We start from the raw sequence: 20,664 nt of genomic DNA, 5'->3' as shown, positions 1-20,664 counted from the left end.
TTCCACACAAGGCAGCCATTGCAGAGCCACTTCACAGGTAACTTGACAAGCAGGCAGCATGGGTCTGGACTTTCGCCCACAACCAAAGCTTCAGGGCTTTAAAAGCACTACTGTCGGACAAGTCCACAGTAACCCATTTCATCGAGACAAAGCCCATATGTATCGCATGCGATGCATCCCCTTATGGTGTGGGCGCAGTATTCAGTCACCTCGAGCCTAATGGGGCTCAAATCCCCATAGCCTACTATTCCAGGACGCTGTCTGGAGCAGAAAGAAACTACGCCCAAATTGACAGGGAAGCCCTGGCGATCGTGGCAGGAATCAAAAAATTCCACAATTATCTGTATTGCAGGGAGTTCACTGTTTACACGGACCACAAACCACTCCTGGGCCTGTTCACAATGGACAGGCAGATGCCCCAAATTCTGTCCCCCAGAATGCTCCAGTGGTCCATCTTCCTTGCAGCCTACAATTGCAAGCTGGTGCACAAGCCAGGGAAGGAGATGGGCCACGCAGACGGCCTAAGTAGGCTACCTATTGACACCACTGAACCAGACCCGGCACCAGCAAAACAGATCCTAGCTCTGCAGGAACTACCAGAATGCCCAGTCCATGCCAAGGACATTGCCAGCAACACAGCCACTGACAACATCATGAGCAGGGTACACACATGGGTTTGCACAGGATGGCAGGACAAGTCCCCGGGGCCTGAGTTCCAGGCCTATTTCACCAGGCACAACGAGCTCTCCACGCACAGGGGTTGCCTCCTCTGGGGAAGCAGGGTCATCATTCCCACCGCAGTCCGGGGCAAGGTATTGGACTCCTTACATGAGGGACACCCGCGGGTGGTTAGGATGAAGGCACTAGCCAGAAGCTACCTCTGGTGGCCAGGCCTGGACAAGAACATTGAGGAATGGGTCAAGGCCTGTTACACATGCCAGAGATCCAGGCCAGAAATGCCACACGCACCAGTACACAGGTGGGAGGCCACACACACACCCTGGTCCCGCATCCACATTGACTATGCAGGGCCATTTCAGGGCCAACTGTTCTTAGTAGTAGTGGACAGCCACTCCAAGTGGCTGGAGGTAGTCCCTGTTCCCAACATGACCTCAGGTAGGACAATCCAGGTGCTCAGAGCTCTCTTTGCCACACACAGCCTCCCCGACGTAATTGTGTCTGATAACGGGCCTCAGTTTACCGCTAATGATTTCCAGGCGTTCTTGAAGGTGAATTGGATTAGGCACGCCACCTCCGCGCCCTTTCATCCATCGAAAAATGGGAAAGCTGAACAGATGGTAAGGACGACCAAAGATGCACTCCGGTGCATCATTAGCGGGGACTGGCATCACAGACTGGCAAAATTCCTACTCGCCCAACACACTACACCATGCATTGCTACCGGAAAGAGCCCAGCAGACGGTGTCTCATCATCAAGCTGGACCGTTTACACCCGGACTGAGTAGCAGCTGAGATGGATAGGCCACCACCACCACCATCATCATCATCATCACCAGCACAAAGGGTTCTCAACGTGTATGTCTTTTTCTTAAAATACTCCAATTATGTTTCATATAGTTCTAAGGGTTTATGACCCTATGTATATATTGGCTAGAGGTCCAAGTGGCTAGAAGTGGCCCAGACATTTTCTTGATCCATTTACAGACCATAAGATATTCACATTACGTCTATGGAGATACTCAGTCATCCAGGTCATGGTTGTTCCAAAGGTGCTTTTTCAGGAGGCAACTGGACTTTCTTGTTTTTCCTTTAAAGACATTTCGCTTGCCATATGACTGGATGGTGGGGAATACAAGGATTTATATTTCTTGCAGACAGCTGGTCATTTTCATCTTCAAAGAAAAACAAGGAAGTCCAGTTGCCTCCTGAAAAAGCAGCTTTGGGACCACCATGACCTGGACGACTGAGAATCTCCATATACATTTAGCCATGCAGTTTGGGATGAACACTCTTTGAATGGTGTGGGAGTATGAACAGATTTCCAGAAAACATTGCAGACTACAGGAACCATTTGCAGCTCAGTTTGAGATGCAGACAACATAAACTCATCCCCAACAGCCTTTGCTTGTCTTCAACAGTGAAGGGACACAAGGCAGAAAGTATCCTGCAGCCAAGAAGGCTCCACATACATTTGCACTACTCAGATGATCCTGATGACATAGATAAGCCTCCATGTGGCATCAACAACTTTCTAAAAGAATGCAAATGACCAGATGTCTGCAAGGAATAGGAATCCTTCCATTCTGCACCATACAGTCAGAGCTGAAGAAGCTTCTTGGATGTGAAGCAAAACATCTTCAAAGGAAAAACAAAAAAGTCCAGTTGCCTCCTGAAAAAGCACCTCTGGGACAACTTCGCATTACCTTAATGAAGAAATTGGTCTTTCCCACTGCTCCAACTTTTCCTACATAATTAACAAATCCACCATTTCCTTCAGTAGCTCCATAAACTTCGTAGATTTTGATGGGTCCAAATCGATTCAGGAACTCGTTCCAAATCTCTGTTCGCAATCCATTGCCAACAGCTGCTCGCACCCTATGGTCACGATCATTGTCTCTCTGCAAGGTGAGATATCAAAGAAATTAGAGCTCTCCAAAATAAATACTGTGTTAGCAATGCCATGCCGACTGATCAATCAGGGAATCAGCTTTTTGAAGAGGTTGCTTGAAGAACAGCCTACAAGATGATGGGAAGTCCATAAAAATTGTTTACAGTTGGTCTCTAAAGTTTATGAGGGGATGTTAATTATTTCAGACTACAGTTGAATATCTATGATGCTGTTAGTATAGACAGATGGAAATCGATGTCACCAGTAAATAAATGAAACAGATTTGTTTTCCAAATTCTGGTTAATACCTTAATACCACTGAATAGCATCTCTGAGTAAGTAGCAGGGACTCAAAGTTGACTAAGGCCTAGCAGAAATCTCAGGAATTACATTCTAGCATTTGTAACAAAATGGTTCTTGCTAGAAAATGATGTTTACTGTTCTTGTGAGTGTTGTGTTGTGGGTTCTGAAGAGCAGGAAAGACGCTAGGCAGATGAGTACAGAAGAATCATAGCTTTATTGTAACTTAGACTGTACTGTACTGAGGCTTTGGGGTAACGTTGCACAATATATATATAGTCCACATGCTCTGAACAACCAATCAGATTGAACCCATTATTCCTGCTACGTTAACTGCTGCCAGGACTGGAGACATCCTGTTTGGGTTGCTGGAGAACCGTTAGTTCTCCAGCAGCACATGTGATTAAACCCCCAAAAGCTCAGTACATAACACCCCTCCCCCTTTTAAGAACAAATAATATAACCCTTACAAGTTTTAAAGAATTCAGTTCACTCCCAATTTCCAATATATAAGTGAATGTTTGACCCCATTCAAGGTAGTAGATTCATAATGCGACCTTCTCGGACGTGTTATGCACAACTGCATGCAATGAGACTAATGACAGTTCTGCTTTTCTGCCAGTAGTGTTACAGTACCTAACAGTACCTTATGATAGCTACAAAGAAATTAAAGAACATCTCGATGAAAAGACTCGCCCTCTGTTAATCCCTTTTCAGTATGCAATGCATCACAACTCTTGTGTTGATTAACAAAAGAATCAAAAAAATATCTTAAATGAGCAGGCATGCCTAAGAACTGTAAGCATTTTACACAATACGTTGTCCTTTATTAAACAACATAGTCTGTGAGATATGCAGGAGGCTTGTGTGGCTGTGAGGAACGTCTTGGGGTTCCAACCACTTTGTGGTCTACCAACCTATCCGGCATGCCATGTGAATTCATGTTCTCCTGTGCTGTAGAATCTGAGGACGAAGAACTGCTCTGCCTGGCCTCTCCAATTTGGCCTACCCCAGAGTAAAGACTTGGAGTCGAGATAGCACAGCGGTCACTGATGCTTGGCTGATCTGACTGATCAGGGGTCCCATGTTGCACCTCAGAGTTGTCTTGGTCCTCCTCGGACTTGAATTCTGCTGTATGCTGAAAATACTGGTGGTACAGATGAGAGCTATCTTGAGTGCCACCTGGAGAACTACGGGAGGGACTTGTGCCAAAGTTCTCACTTAGTGACCGTTCTGGAAATCTTTTCCTTAACTGGTCAACATGCCATCTGACCAGTCTCCATCCCTCCACCCCTATTGTGTAAGATAAAAGTCCAGTTTTGTCAACCACCTGTCCCAGGACCCACAAGTGTCCAAGCCCATAATTTCTGGCCCAGACCAAATCACCAGTCTGTAGCCCCCTTGGGGGTTTGGCTTGAGAAGCATCTGATGCCACTCTGTCTGGATGGAGTCTGTCTAGTTTAGTGCTGAGTCGTCTGCCCCAACAAAGCTCCGCCGGACTTTTACTTTTGCAGGGTGTAGAGTGTTGGCAGAGTAAAAAGCCTGCCAGTCTATGATGCGAGTCCCTTGTGATGATGCACTGGAGGGCGTCCTTGGTTGTCCTCACCATTCATTCCGCTTGTCCATTTGATGATGGGTGGAAAGGTGCAGATGTGTCATGTCTGATTAGATTTGCTCTGAGGAAAACCTGAAACTCAGCAGCAGTAAATTGAGCCCCATTATCTGAAACCACGACATCAGGTAGCCATGTGTAGCAAAGAGTTTTCTCAACACCTGGATGGTCCTAGCAGTAGTCATATTAGGAACCGGAATTACTTCCAGCCATTTTGATTGGTTATCCACTACTACCAAGAGGAGCTGTCCTTGAAAAGGCCCAGCATCATCAATATGAGTCCTAGACCAGGGAGTATGAGTCTCCTCTCATCTATGGACAGGTGCTTGGGGCATTTCAGGCCTTTGGCAGATATAGCACCCATGTACTTGCTCCTCGACACCTTATCTAAACCTGGCCACCAAAGGTAGCTTCTAGCTAATGCTTTCATGCGCACTATGCCTGGGTGTCCTGCATGCAAGGACTGTAATACTCTATCTCTTAATACTGAGGGAATAATGACTCTGTTTCCCCAAAGCAAACATCCTTTATGTGCAGACAATTCATGCCTTCTAACAAAGTAACTTTGGAATTCAGGGCCTGGACATTTCTGTAACCATCCCGTGAATACCCATGACAATACTCTGCTTAGAATTTTATCTGTGGCTATTTCAGCAGCAATGTCCCAAGCATGGAGGGGGAAATCAGGCAATTCTTGTATGGATAATATTCTTGCAGCAGGAGCTGGGTCAGGATTTATAAGTGGCAGTGGTAGTCTACTGAGGCCATCTGCATGGCCCATTTCCTTTCCAGGTTTGTGAATTAACTTGAATTTATAAGCAAACAGAAATATAGACCACCTGAGCATCCTTGGGGATAATATGTGGGGGGTTTGTTTATCTGTTGTAAATAATCCCAAAAGGGGTTTGTGATCAGTATATACAGTGAAATTTCTTCCATATAAATAATCATGAAATTTTTTGACCCCAGCCACTATGGCTAAGGCTTCTTTATCAATTTCTGCATAATTGTGTTCAGCAGCGGATAAAGTTCTGGAATAGAATGCTATGGGAACTTGTTCCCCATTCTTTTCTATGTGGCTTAAAACTGCCCCCACCCCATAAGGAGATGCATCACAAGCAAGACATACAAGTTTAGACTCTATGTAATGAGTGACTGTGGATTTTTCTGATAGGAGGGCCTTACAGTCCTGAAAACTCTTTTCATGTACACTAGTCCATTGCCATACAGCTTTCTTATGGAGTAACCTGTGGATGGGCTCTGCTATAGCTGCCTTATGAGGTAGAAATGGGTGATAAAAGTTCAGTAACCCCAAAAATGCTTGTAATTCAGCTTTGTTTTTAGGACTAGGAGCCATTTTGATGGCCTTTACCTTTGATTCTGTGGGGTGGATTCCACTGGCATTGATACGGAACCCCAAAAATTCCGCTGATGAGACCCCAATACTACATTTCTTTTTTTTCAATTTAAGGCCCGCATCGCGAAGTCTTTGTAAGACAGCCCTGACCCTATTTGCTAATACTTCTGCAGATTCTCCGGCAATGAGAACATCATCAAAATATGGGCAAACACCTTGAATGCCCTTGAGGGTGCATTCCATGATCCCTTGGAATATCCCTGGTGCTACGCTTATGCCAAACTGCAACCGTTTGACTTTGAAAGCTCTTCTATGTGTCACTATTGTTTGGGCCACTGCTGTGGCCTAGTCTACTGGCAGTTGTTGATACGCCTGCACTAAATCGAGCTTAGCAAAAATGGCGCCCCCTTGCAAACCCAGTGATAGCTGCATTTACAGACATATTTGAATGTCTCATGCGAAATGATTGAGATTGCTGAACTGGAGTCCAATTCCATTTTGCATGGAATGCCTTGCAGTTCAATGGAGAGCTTAAGTTTAGATTTAAGGGGACGATGAGCCCCTGTGCGGCAAATACTTCTCATGCTTTTGAAAAAACCCACCCTGGGCCCCGGTACCTCTCCTTGTTGGTTCTCCTGACTGGTGCTTGGGTTGTCTGTCTCTCTGGCGAGCCTGGCATATGACTGCGATGTGTCCAGTCCTACCACAGGCCCTGCACGTGGCTATACGCAATCTGCAGTTTGCGCGGGAATGGTTGCCACTGCACCATATACATCTAGGAAAAAGAACTGCCTTGTAAATGTTTTCTTTTTGTTGATTTCTGCATTCTTGTGTGCCCGGCTGTTTCTGTAGCTTGTCTATCTCCGTCTCTTCTTCCACTGCTGGTTCGCTGCCAAATTTAGCGACCTCGTGGTGAATGATTTCTTCGACCCTGAGAGGTTTGGCAGTTTGCACTACTTACATGTCTCCTCTGGCTGCTTCGTCAACCATTATTTCATCTTGTGCCTCTGAGAATGTTAAATTGGGTCTGGCGAATAGTCTTTGTTGGAGGGCTTTGAGGCCGCAAACGAGCCGATCCCTCAGGCGTTCTTCAAGGTTTGAGAATTTGCAAAGATGCGTGGCCTGGCGCAGGCCCACAATGTATTCTGATGCTGATTCTCCTGGACGTTGTACCCTCTGATCGAACTTGAATCTCCACGCCATTTCTGACATTTTTGGCTTAAAATGTCCGTTAAGTTTTTGTTTGAGGTTGGCAAATGATACTGCTTCGATTGGCGTGGGGGCAAAGAGGTTTTCTGTGAGGTTGAATGTTGCTGGCCCACAGACGCATAGGAGTGTTGCCCATCTTCAGCGATCTGATTTGCCCTTAAGTAATTCTCAACTTGAGAAAGATACGACGGCCATTCTTCTGGGTAGCGAATGTCAAACTCCCTTAATTTGCCGACCTTTGGCATCTTGACTAATTCCTGTGTTTCTGATCCTGCTTCTTGAGCTCAGACGGGTAATTCTGAGCAAATGGCCACTAGCATAGTTTGCTAGCCAGCTGAGGGAAAGGGGGGGAAAGATGCCTCTTTCCACTAGCACGTAAAGCCGACCCCTCACGAGTTCAGCTCTTTAAGGTGAAGCAGGATCCCACCCTCATTGCCACTGTTGTGTTGTGGGTTCTGAAGATGCCAGGAAAGACGCCAGGCAGATGAGTACAGAAGAATCATAGCTTTATTGTAACTCAGACTGTACTGTACTGAGGCTTTGGGGTAACATTGCACAATATATATCAGGGGTGTCAAACTCAATTTCACTGAGGGCCGCATCAGCATTGTGGTTTCCCTCAAGGGGCCGGGTGGGTATGGCCAGGGTGGGTGTGGCCTACTGGGTGGGCGTGGCTAGACTGTGTATGGCCTACTGGGTGGGCATGGCCAGCTCTACATCGTTTGCATCAAGGGTGCCTATGGGGGCCTGGGCAGGAGTGGGACAGATCTGAGGGTCTCTAGCGGAAGGAGGGTCTCTGGGCCAGGGCCAAGGCAGTGGGGGCCGTTCCCTCACTGTTTCCAGGATGGCTTCGCAGGCCGCATGAAACCACTTTGCGGGCCGGATCCGGCCCCCGGGCCTTGTGTTTGACATGTCTGATATATATAGTCCACATGCTCTGAACAACCAATCAGAATGAACCCATTATTCCCGCTACGTTAACTGCTGCCAGGACTGGAGACATCCTATTTGGGTTGCTGGAGAACCATTAGTTGTCCAGCAGCAAACGTGATTAAACCCCCAAAAGCTCAGTACATAACAGTGAGAATGACCATTCCCTCCCACTCATCAACAGAAAAATGGTTCTCATCTAGTGGCTCCCAAACTCTCAACAAATATTTCTGCTTTTGAAAACTCCCTGTAATATTTTCTTGGTTCTCCAGATCTATAAAAGATTCATTCAATCTTGGAAGTGGCCAGTTTCAAATCATATTTGTCATACAAAAACAAAGCTAAGCAACCATAAAAGTTTTTAAACTCCTGAGCACCTTTCTCAGAATACTTTTCTTTGTTTTACCTCCATGTGCCTGGATCAGTTCCCAAAGCTCTTTTTCAGTGTTTTGCAACCTGCTAAGATCCTGATTGCTATGAGCAATATACAAAGGAATAGTGGCATTGCACAATAGCATCAGTCTACATGTACTACAACTATATATTCCCATATAAAGATACAGCATTATTTTTCTATGAAAGATTAGTAATATTTAACTTTATACATATATGTGTTCTATGACTTTCTCCTTGGCAAATATAATTATCAATTTTTCATGAAATGGGAAACAAAGGAGGGAATTGGGTTACATGAAGGGAGAAGGAATGGATATAGGAGAAAGGAATATATAAACACGTCATGCATTCATGAAAAACTGGGCCTAGGTCTCTATGATATGATACAGGCCTAGTTATTTTTTAGACTGTTATCTGCATCGCCCTAGACACTACTATGTGCAATTGGGTAGGCAGTCCCTTATCATTCTTTATAATATTGTTTTCTGAAGTATTGGTCCATCTTATCAATTACCTTTGGTGCATTACACAAGTAACGCATCAGTTCTCCTACATACTGGATCACAGTGACACGGTAACGCCTGCAGTCATCCCAGTAATGAGTAACAGAGAACTTAGCTCTCAGAACACATGTAGCCCCTTACAAAAACAGAGAGAGAAAGTTCAGGAGGTTAGTATGATCACTGGGTTAGAATCCTGAGCTGAAATGCTCCACCCTGCAACTTTTCAATGGCATCTTCCCCCAGTTACTTAAGAAGGCCTAAAATGATTTGGATCCAGGACAGTTGAAGAGGACAAAATAAAGATATAAATAAGGATAAATAAATATATAAATAAGAGGTCTTCTTCTCTGCAACTTTCCTGCTCCTGTGAATGCCATTCTTCTGCAATCAAATATCCAAATAAGTTGGGATGTTGGCAAGAAATAGGCCATTTAGGTTTATATATTTTTACAATTTATACAGGAGCACCCATCCTTGGTCCACTGATCTATCCACCCACTGTTCAATGATTTACTAGTTGTTTTCTGCTTCTTAGTTTAGCTGGGTAGTCTTTACCACTTTAAGTGTTCCATAAAACTGATACTATGACCCTGCCCTAGAATTACCTACTTGGAATAACTGGCAAGAAAGATTTCAATAAATAAATGAGCAAACAAAAAGGGATGTAATTTTCATGTTCTTCCATTACGGAGATTGTGAGTTCAGGTCCTATCTTAGCCCTGAAAGCCAGCTGGGTGTGACTTTGGGTCAGTCACTCTCTCTTAGCCCAACCTACCTCACAGAGTTGTTGTTGTGGGAAAATATTACTATGTTTGATATATTCTCTGCCTTGGCTTATTTGTAAGAATAATAAAGATGGGATATAAATAAATATAAATAAACAAATGACACAATCATAGAAAATGAATACTGTTAAAATATTTATCAGTCCGTGAAATTCATGTATACTTTCTGGTGGCTTATGGTTAAAACAAGAAAAACTCCTCCCCCTCTTCCCCCCCTCCTCCTGCTGATCCTCACACTCCCAGCATTAAAATTCATACTTTGACATGTCCATTTGCTGCCTTATAAGCACATTTGTTTGCATTACAAAACAGCTCCAAGAGAGGGAAGTTTCCTTCTGAATCTGGCAAAATCCATTTAAAGTGTTCTTTGACACATCTAATTTTTACTAATTTTGAGATTATATTTATGTTATTTTTGTGTCAGAATACTGGAAATGTACAGGTAGTCCTTGACTTACAACCATAAGTGAGCCCAAAATTTCTGCTAGGTGAAATTTTGTTCCATTTTATGATCTTTCTTGCCACAGTTGTTAAGTGAATCACTGCAGTTGTTAACTTAGCAACATGGTTATTAAGTGAATTTTGTTTCCCTATTGAGGTTTATTATTTATTTATTTATTTATTATTTGGATTTATATACCGCCCCTCTCCCGAAGGACTCGGGGCGGTGTACAGGGCAATTAAAACATTATATACAACACATAATATACAAAAATTAAAATAAATTAAACCAATAGCCCTAAACAATAAAACACGTTCTAAAATGTAAAATTTAAAATTTAAAATCTAAAATCCCAGTCCCTCAGTCCAGGCCGGCAAGTTCAAATAGCCAAGTCTTCAGGTCGCAGCGGAAAGAGCGAAGGTCAGGAGCCATTCGGAGCTCAACAGGGAGCTGATTCCAGAGGGCAGGCACGCCCACAGAGAATGCTCTCCCCCTGGGGGCCACCAGTTGACATTCCCTGACCGACGGCACCCTGAGGAGGCCCTCTCTGTGGGAGCGCACAGGACGATGGGAAGTTAACGCCAGCAAAAGGTACTCCCATAAATGCTTGTAAGCATTTGACGTTGCTTGTAAGGAGTTTGCCAAACATTATCACATTATTTCAGGACACTGCAACTGTTATAAATATGAATCAGTTGCCAAGTGTCTGAATTCTGATCACATGACTATAGGGATACTACAACAATCGTGTGAAAAATGGTCATAAGTCCATTTTCTCAGTGCCATAACTTTGAATGGTCACTAAATGAACTATTGTAAGTTGAGGCCCACCTGTAAATCATTACTTTATGAAGGTTGGTAAATAATTGACACCACAGTATAAGCCATCACATCTTTCTGCTTGCCTCCTCCCATTTTTCTTAACTCCTTCACGCAGAGCTATTATTAGTTTGCTGGGATAAAATCTGGGCAGGCTATGATGTTCTCCAAACTGTATGATATCTTGATTATACTCTGAGAGTGAAGATCTCTTTATGTGTATTGCAGGCTCCCTACTCTTTTGTGCTTACCCACTTTTATGGTCCCCAGAAGCCCAACGAGTCCAGCTGAGTGGTACAGTGGGATTGGAGTATAAACAACATCTTTGTCATGGACACCGGTTAAGTGAAGCAGGTACAACCCCATTAATGCTTTCTTCTGGGAAATGACAGCAGCTTTGGGGAGTCCTGGAGGAAAGTAAAAAGAGAACAAGAAATATAGGGTGCAATGAATTTAGAGAAAAAACAAGAAATAATAATTTAGAATCAGGCTTGACTCCATGCCAGACATAGGGATTATAACATGATCCCTTTTTTGGCATTCACTGGCCAAAAAATCATAAATCAATGAACAGTCACATCATGTTCAGTCAGTAAGACAGTCACATCATGTTTCCACCTTAATAATAAACTGGCAAAAAGAGAACTCAATGTATACCTAAATAACAAATTGCTCCCATATGAGGCAACTCCAAAATATCTGGGGGTCACCTTAGACAGGACCCTGTCTTTTAAAAAACATATTCAGAATATGGCTGCCAAGGTTAACAGCAGAAACAACATTCTGCAAAAACTATGCGGAACAACTTGGGGAGCTTCAGCTCCAACTCTTCGATGCGCAGCCCTTGGGCTTTGCTACTCTGTAGCGGAATACTGCGCACCTGTATGGATAAACAGCTCACATACAAGACTTGTTGATGTTCAACTCAACCATACAATGAGATTAATTACTGGGTGCATAAAATCTACACCTATTCACTGGCTACCAGTTCTTAGCCACATACTTCCCCCGCACTTACGACGACAAGAAGCTCTCATTCGGGAGTATAGTAAGATCCTGCTAAACTCCTCTCTACCCATTCATACCTATACCTCTGATCTCTTAAGATGTCGATTAAAGTCAAGAAATCCACCACTCCTCACAGCACTTAAGCTGCTGGCCGAACATCGGAGCACTATACAAAAGTGGATGGAAGCATGGAGTAGCTATACCTCCCAAGATATTTCTGAGCATATTAATCCTAATATGTATACCTCCAGGATTTAATCTACCCCGACACATATGGGTGACATACAATAGAATTAGAATGACTCATGGGGTGTGTGCTGATTCTCTGTATAAATGGGGAAAGACACCTTCAGCACAATGTGATTGCGGGGCTCCCCGACAGACTATCCAACATATAGTGAGGGAATGCACTAATAGAAGATACCCAGGAGATTTTAAGGACTTCCTCTGTGTAACAACGGTAGCTACTGACTGGATCTCCAAACTCGACATTAAACTCTGAAATGTTATTTCTGCTTTCCTCTTAGGTTTTATAATTGCTTCTTTTTTTAAAAAAGAATTGTTTTAACTGTTCTAACTTGTAAATATGAAGTGCTTTTAATTCTGTGTGTGACCAGCCATACGCTAAATAAATAATAAATAATGAACTAAAGTAAGGGTGTCAAACTGTGAGCCCACGGGCCAGACACATCACGTGGAAACCATACCCACCCCATTGCCAGCAATGGCAAAACAGCCCGATACGTCATGTCACGTCACATGACATCGCAAGTTTAACATGCCTGAACTAAAGCTTTGCCAATTTCCATTTGACAACAGCATCATCAGCTGACATGACATGATGATTATGATGTCAGGTGGACAGGTCATAATGATGGTGTCTGATGGCCAGGAAGCCTTCAGATACCAAGGAAAATGACTTGTTAACCTAACCTTGTCACTTGTTACCTAACCCTGATCTAGCCTCTAGGCCACGGGTGTCAAACTCACCATGTCACATGACATTTTGTGACATTTCATGACTTTTTTTGTGTTGCTGAAGCTGGGATGGGTGCAGCCTCCATATGATGCAAACGGCCCGTGGTCTGGCAGTTTGACACCCCTGCTCTAGGCTATGCATGTCATAAAAATCATGCAATGATACAAGCAGAAGTCAATAGAGAATCTTTCCAGCCAACAGCATATTCTATCCTTCTAGGTCTCCCAGCAACCACTCCACCTTTCATGCTGCTCACCTGTGGTTCCAGAGGTGAAAATATATAGGCATGTAGATTTAGGGGTTACATGGGCTCTGAAGGAAAAGGGCACTGATTCAGCAGAGCTTAATTTGATCCGTTTGAGCAGTGCCTCTACACCTTCAGTTGGAGAATCATCACTCAGATAGAAAACACGTATCCCTTCATCATTTAAAGTAGGCAGGACATCTTCAATGGCATCTTTAAAATCTTTAAAAAGGAAAGAAAAAATATTTACTGCCTTAATTTTGGAAATCTTTCTTTTTTCTGAGCCTCTTTCATAAGTAGCAAAACGGAGGAAAAGCATGGCAGAGTTTTTCCAAAGACAATGTAAAGAGCAGAACTCTAACTTTGTTTTCTTAGAAACACTAAGCACTCCTAGGCAAAAATGTATAATATAGTCCAGTGGTGGCGAACCTATGGCATGCGTGTCAGAGGTGGCACTCAAAGCCCTCTCTGTTGGCATGCACACCACTGCCGCCAGCAGCAGGTCCATCAAGCCACCACCACTGCCCAGAGCAAGAGCCCCGCCCAGCACAAAGGAGTCAAAATGGCCAACTAGCAAACTCGACAGAGGTGGTAGAGCAGAGGTCACCAACTATTGTTGATTGATGGACTGTTTTTGCATTGCGTTTTTGCGCCTTGCAGCACGGTGGCCCATTTTTGTGCCCCCAGGTTTTGCATGCCAGAGGCAGCACTCAGAGGCACCTCCCTGCCCTCCCTGAGGGCACCACAATGCTGATGCGGTCCTGGCACTTTGTGATAAATAAGTGGGTTTTGGGTTGCGGTTTGGGCACTCAGTCTCTAAACGTTTCACCATCACTGATATAGTAGTCCATTTTTCCCCCGATTATTTTATTATAGGAAACAGGATCAGAAATGTATACATAAATCTGTCTGCTAGCACTAACAAGCAAACCAGAAAGCAAGGAAAAGGAGTGGGTAAAGAAGCCAGTCTGGAATATTAATTTATTTTGTGAACAAAAATAACCCCACCCTCATTAACAATGGGATTGAATACGTTTTGCAAAATATTTCATGGGTCCAAACAGTAATGGGATTATACACGATAAAATAGACTTTAGAATCAGACTAAAGATCCAAGGAATGGAACAGTAGTGATGTCTTCTAATGATATCTCCTGAATACCTGCCAAATTTTTCTATAAAACATTATCCTCAAATCCCACCTCAAGCAGTTGTTCAGAAAAATGGTGCTGAATATTATTACTAGGAAGCCCCAAAACATCACTAAATTATACTTCTTTCAAATCATAAAAGAAAAAAATGAGAACAAAGGTAGGATGAAACCCCTGTAGGAATATCAGGAATTCATGCAGGAATATCCCAAGTAAGTCTAATGTGAGAATCTCCAAGTATCCTGCAAAATTATCATAGTTCGTCATTCAGAAAATCACCAGTTCTCTTCTAGGACCAGAATGAGATCAATATTTCATTTCTCAACCCAGCTGTATCGGAAGACATTGTGGAAATGCAGTGGAGGTAGAAACTGACTCCTTTGCTGGATAGGGCCCAATTGCTAATGAACTTTCACTTATCAGATTGCTTCCAGTCACAACCACAACCTTCCTTGCTTCATTATTCACAGCTCCAAAGTATACATTTATTAAGTATAAACTTATTAGGTATATGATTGTATGAATTATATCTATACATAATAAGATTAATAAATGCATTAAAACAATGTAAAAGGGTTATATAAATTAATGGAAGATCTCTCTCACATGCATACACACACATACACAGATCTCTCTCTCTCTCTCTCTCTCTCTCTCTCTCTCTCTCTCTCTCTCTCTCTCTCTCTCTCTCTCTCTCTCTGTGTGTGTGTGTGTGTGTGTATGTGATCAGCAATGCTCATTTCAACATCTATAGGGAGCCTGCAAGCAATATGAATCTGAATACTGTGGTATAATTACATGGTTATGGATTATCCAGATTTATCAAAGAGGCCCAGAACTAGGATATTCATTAGATAGCAATGGAAATTATTACCTTGCTTCAAAATGCAATAAAGACCCTAGACTTCTACCTCAAAATACTGCCCCAATGATGATTCTGTCTAAATACTAGTGTCCAAAAGACACAAGAATGGACTGATCCACTCACTTATTTAAATTTATATAGCTGCCTGTCTCACTTATGAGACTTACAAGTTAAAACAGCAGACATTCAGAAACTGATTAAAGATGTTAAAGTGCAAGAAAGTGCCAGCTTAGAGCTCATAAAACATGGGATCCATACAACTAATGGTATAGACATGTCTCCTGGGACTTCCTAAAGTTCAAAAAAGTTAGGACCAATCTAACCTTACTGGGGAATAATGTTCCAGAGTCTGGGTGCCATCAGATGGAAATTCTGTTTATACAGGACCCATCATAAGCTCCTTCTTCCAGATCTGATGGGACAAGTGAATAATCTTAGCTTCTGGATACTACCTATTTTATACTACAGAAACAAAATGCTACTCTACATGGCCCATTGCAGTTCTTATGGTCTTACCCTCCTGATCTCAGAAGACAATTGATGTCATAGTGCTGGACAAGACAAAAAGAATAAAGGAGAAAGAGTTTCATTCATTCAAACACATTTACAGTTAGTTGAATTATTGGGAGATTTTTAATAGATAATTGTAAATGTGGACTTTTATTAAACCAAGAAGTGTTTCGCTACTACATAAATTCACAACTCATCCAATGCTGACCTAATACTGATATAAAAGAAATCATTTTGCATATGTCAAACTTATTTTACTAATGCAAAATCAGAAATTGTGGTAACACTTTGCCCATCCCCCTGGGTTAAAAAAATATCTTTGGATGCAATTCAAAAATAAGAGAAGTGACCAATAGTTACAACATATTACTATTTTCTATGGAAGAATTTCCTACATGATTCTCTCACCTGGAGTTGTTAGAAGAATTTTAGCCTTGCAAGATTTCAGCACGTGTATCAGAGATTTGAGTCGTAAATTGTAGTTGACACATGCCATGGGACAGCCAATCTTTGATAATCCAATCAAAACTGAGAGATAGGCAGGGATGTTTTTGAAGAAAATAGCCATGGTTTCGTCTTCTTTCAGCCCCACATAGTCCTTCAGTACTCTGGCTATCTGGTTGCTCTGTCTATCAATGTCTCGGTAGGAATAAAACTCATCTTCAAATATAATCAAGGGTTTGTCTGAATATTTCTTAACTCTGGCCAAAAATACTTCTAATATAGTGAAGGGGGCATTGCGCTGCATGTAATTGTGGCATTGATATCCCATGTGTAGGCAGGCAATAATGTATTTCAGATCTAACCAAAAATAGGGGAAGAAAAATTTGCCCAGCAGGGGCAGAAGAATCAAAAGCCCAAACACAGCTGTGTATAGATCCAGCATGGTAGGAATTTAGTCTTGGTATCTTGGAATCAGAATCAAATATGTTGCAGGCTCTATCCAAGCCCTGTTTTGTGCAAGGCAAAAAGAAGAGAAATCATGAATAATCAAAAGATGTAATTCTCACACTCCACCCTGTCCCTCCAGGCTTAAATGAAGGAACCTTTGTCTCCCAGCCAATAAACTTTGAATCACATAGTATAGCTCTATAATCCCAACATGCCGTTTGTTCCTTACCTTCCTCATCTGTTGCTCAACTTCCTCATCAATAGGTGCTTGATGTTCAGCAGAGATGTACTTATACACAGTGCTGCCTAATTCTGTCCTTGCCCACAATTTATATCTCAAAGTCCTGTGGAAAAAAAGTTGTTGGCACAGTTGATGCTAAATGAAAATCAACAATATGGAAGGTCACTGGCCTTTGCAGAACAAACATTTATGACACAATTTAATCAAGAAAGGAAAGACAGACAGAATCATCTGCAATACAAATGAAGGAAAGGCACATTGCATGAACTAGTGTGTCAAAGGATTCTGCAATCATCAGCTCCTTTTTCATGCTGCTATCTAGAGTGGGTCACTTTATAAAATGGCAGTTCTCTGCCATCTGGTGGTCACTAACATTATGGGCTTCAACATTCAGAATTCCCAACATCATTGACAGGGATTCTGAGAATTGACCCAACACATTTGGAGGCCACAATATTGAGTTTAATGATAAAGCAAGACTCCTGAAAGATAGAAGTGGGGAACCTTTATGTTTTCAAATATTGTTGGATTCTACCACCTATTAGTCCCTGCCAGCATGCCTAGTGGTTAGGGATGATTTCAGTCCTATATTACATATTATACAAGAGCCAGTTTAGTATAGTGGTTAAGGCACCAAGCTAGAAACTGAGAAATTGTTAGGTTCTGGTCCTGTCCTAAGCACAAAGCCAACTGAATCACCTTGGACCAATTATTTTCTCAGCCCTAAGAACCTGGCAACAGCAAACCAACTCCAAAAAACCTTCCCAAGAAAACTGCAGAGATTTGCTTAAGCAGCCTCTGAGAATTGGACATGACTGAACAGAAGAATTTATATATTATATTAATATTTATATGTATTATACTTAAAACCATAGGATTCAATCTCTACTTACTCATTCGGATTTTAACAAAATTTTAAGTTCTTTTGTTTAGAAAAGCAATAATCTTAAAAATCACAAATCAACTGTGTAAAAAGGCTATTTTTTAAGGGAAGAGAGGGAGGGAGAGAGGGAGAGAGAGAGAAAGAGAGAGACAGACTGAGTCAGAGACAGAGAGACAGAGAGAGAGATCTGTGAAGTTTGGTCCTGAAAGACAAGTGATAAAATGTTCAAGTGGAGTTGATCATATAACTTAGATGAGGTGTGAAACTAATGGTTTTCTGGATAGCTTCAGATTCCAATCTGCACAGATTCCAGCCAATGCTATGGAAGAATAATGGAAATTGTGGCTCAAAAACATCTGAAATGCCTGTAAAAATTACCCAAGTTTAATGACCTATGATACATCAACTGCTCTAATCAGTTGAATGATTGCTTAACGGCTGCATTGCTTGAAACCCAGCCTGCCTGTCTCCAAGGACTGTGTTTTGCGCACAAACTGTAACTTTAAATCTATTGGTTGCTGCCTAGAGGTGATCCATATATATAGCTGTGAAGCAGCCTTAGGGTTGCTTCTGTTGATACTCAATAAACATGTTAGCTGTTTCACCGCTCTGCCTCGTCAATGCCTAACCAAACCAAGAACTTAACAGTGGCGATAAAGGTGGGATGTGCTGCTTAACTGAGAGAGCCTGAAGTCACTAGGGGGTGAGGCCAGCACCAGAGCCTGGCAGGAACTATGTTCTCCTCCTCGGTCTGCCAGCAAGCCATGCTGGAGACCACCACACCCTAAGGATCCATCCTAGGGCCAGCACAGATGCCAGCAGCACAAGGCATTGCGAGCAAGAAACAACTCACCATGGCAAAGGTCAGCAAATTGGAGGAATTCGACGTGGTGCACCCTGAGAGGTGGAGTTCTTACATCTCTCGCATCAAGAATTACCTCCACACTAACCAGGTTAGCAAAGATGGATTGAAGGCCATGACATTTCTGTGCGTGTGTGGCCCGGCTACCTTCAACATAGCCAAGAAACTGGTTGCCCCTGCTCTGCTCCAGTCAGTCACCTATGCAGATCACAAAAAGAAGCTCAGGGACCACTTCAAGCCGACACTATCCATCATAGCATGGAGGCATGCATTTTAGCAGCAGGAGCAGCAGCCTGGGAAGTCTGTAACAGAGTTCATAGCCACCCTTTGACAGGCATCTTGGCTGTGCAACTTTACAGACTTAGAGGAAAAACTGAGGGACCATTTAGTCTGCAGACTGAAAAACCAAGAGCTCCAGCAGAAGTTGTTCGCTAAGGAGACCCTCTCATTACAAGATGCCTTGAAGGAGGTGATGGCCACTGAAGCCGCTGGAGGGGCTGTTAAAGCGTTGCAGCCCTCCAAGAACATGCCTAGCCCAGAAACCATCCACCATGAGGACGCTGAGCGAACGGAAAACTCCGACTTGGACTTTGAGGTCAATCAGCTTCAGAAGCAACAAGAGAAGGGACAGAAGCCAGTTGACAAGGCAGTTTCCTTCCCATAATGTATGGGGTGCGAAGGCTGCCATAGATGCTTGGAGTGCCGATTCCAAGCAGCAACATGCCAGGCATGTGGCAAACCAGGCCTTGAAGCCCAGGGTTTTAGAATTTCTGCACGAGGGACATCCGGGAATAGTCTGGATGAAAACACTCGCAAGAGCTACCTTTGGTGGCCGGGTGTTAGGCATATGGTGATAGCCTACAACGTTGGGTTGAAAATATATTAACCATGATGTTGTGACTTTAAGATGTTAATTGGCCAATGGGTCTGTAAGTGTTCTCATGGCCATAAGAGGGAGCTAGGAATGTAGCTTCTCTCTCTCTCTGAATTCACTGCTCTCTACTATTACTGTTTTTGCTCTGTTTTGCTGTACTGTTGGTTTGCTACTGTGATAAACCTGTACAACTGTGTATTGACCTCTGGACCGGTAAGAAGACTTTGTATTTTGGATTACTCCTTGGACTGTTACTATTGTGTATGACCTGGACTGTTTATTTTTGACCGTGCATTTTTTGTTCTTTACACCACCTCAAAAGTAAAGTACTTTTTGCTTTCACAACTCAGTGTACTCTTGTGGTTACTGTGTGACTCTTACTGCTCTCAGTACCCTTTCTTGTCTGTGCAACTCTTTGGTACCACAACAATCCTTAGCACCGGGGCTAGATAAAGATATTGAGGCCCAATATCTACACTTGCCAGCAATCCAGACCTGAGATGCCGCAAGCCCCTGTCCACTGATAGGAAGATACATACACACTGTGGTCAAGAATCCACATTGATTTTGCTGGGCCATTTCAGGGACAGCTGTTCCTCATTGTGGTGTATCCAAGAAATGTTAACTGTGTTTTGTGCATGAACTGTTACTTTAAATCTATTCGTTGCTGCCTACAGGAGATCCGTACATATATCTGTGAAGCAGCTGTTAGGGTTGCTTCTGTTGTTACTCAATAAACATGTTTGCTGTTTCACCACTCTGCTTCGTCAATCCCTAACTGAACCAAGAACATAACGTAGGCCACTATTGTTATTAAGTAATGGAAAAGGGAGATAAACTGAGTTATGCAGCCTTAAAAGTTCATTAAGACCAATGGTATTATAAGATCATAAAACCATAGAATGTCAATGTCTGTAGTCATTAGTAACAACATAATTCATCATTTCCATATTATTTTATAATAATTCAAAATAATATTTTTCTTATTTTGTCCTGTCCATATTTATCAAGTAACTGTTTTGCTTTTCCATGGCTTGTGCTGCACTGTACAAAGCAGTGGGTCATCATCCAAGTTCCTCTTTACAAACAAAAGTTGGCACGGCTCATTATAACCCCTCTTCTATCTACATTCATTCTAATGGTCTTAATCTTCTCAAATATATTGTTTTTCAATATACTGCTTATACATATACTCTAATTTCTCCAATTTTTGCCCTAATTTATATTTCTAAATC

The 20,664-nt window shown here is 42.6% G+C and overlaps 1 protein-coding gene across 1 annotated transcript in view; it reads right to left on the bottom strand.

Moving 5' to 3' along the window:
• The window catches only part of LOC310649258 (long-chain fatty acid transport protein 2-like), a gene marked incomplete at its 5' end in the record, with an annotated part of 41,088 nt that extends 24,524 nt beyond the window's left edge, over window positions 1–16,564 (bottom strand). The window contains 5 exons of the mRNA XM_083377562.1: window positions 2,385–2,579; window positions 8,888–9,012; window positions 11,174–11,329; window positions 13,166–13,375; window positions 16,087–16,564. Coding sequence (XP_083233688.1) covers window positions 2,385–2,579; window positions 8,888–9,012; window positions 11,174–11,329; window positions 13,166–13,375; window positions 16,087–16,564 — 1,164 coding nt within the window. The remainder of the gene's footprint in view (window positions 1–2,384; window positions 2,580–8,887; window positions 9,013–11,173; window positions 11,330–13,165; window positions 13,376–16,086) is intronic.
• Between the last annotated feature and the right edge of the window lie 4,100 nt (window positions 16,565–20,664).

Source organism: Vipera ursinii, assembly GCF_947247035.1.
Source record: "Vipera ursinii genome assembly, chromosome: Z".
Taxonomy (NCBI): Eukaryota; Metazoa; Chordata; class Lepidosauria; order Squamata; family Viperidae; genus Vipera; species Vipera ursinii.
Note: the sequence above shows the minus strand (reverse complement) of the source record. Positions and strands in the feature narration are given on the sequence as shown.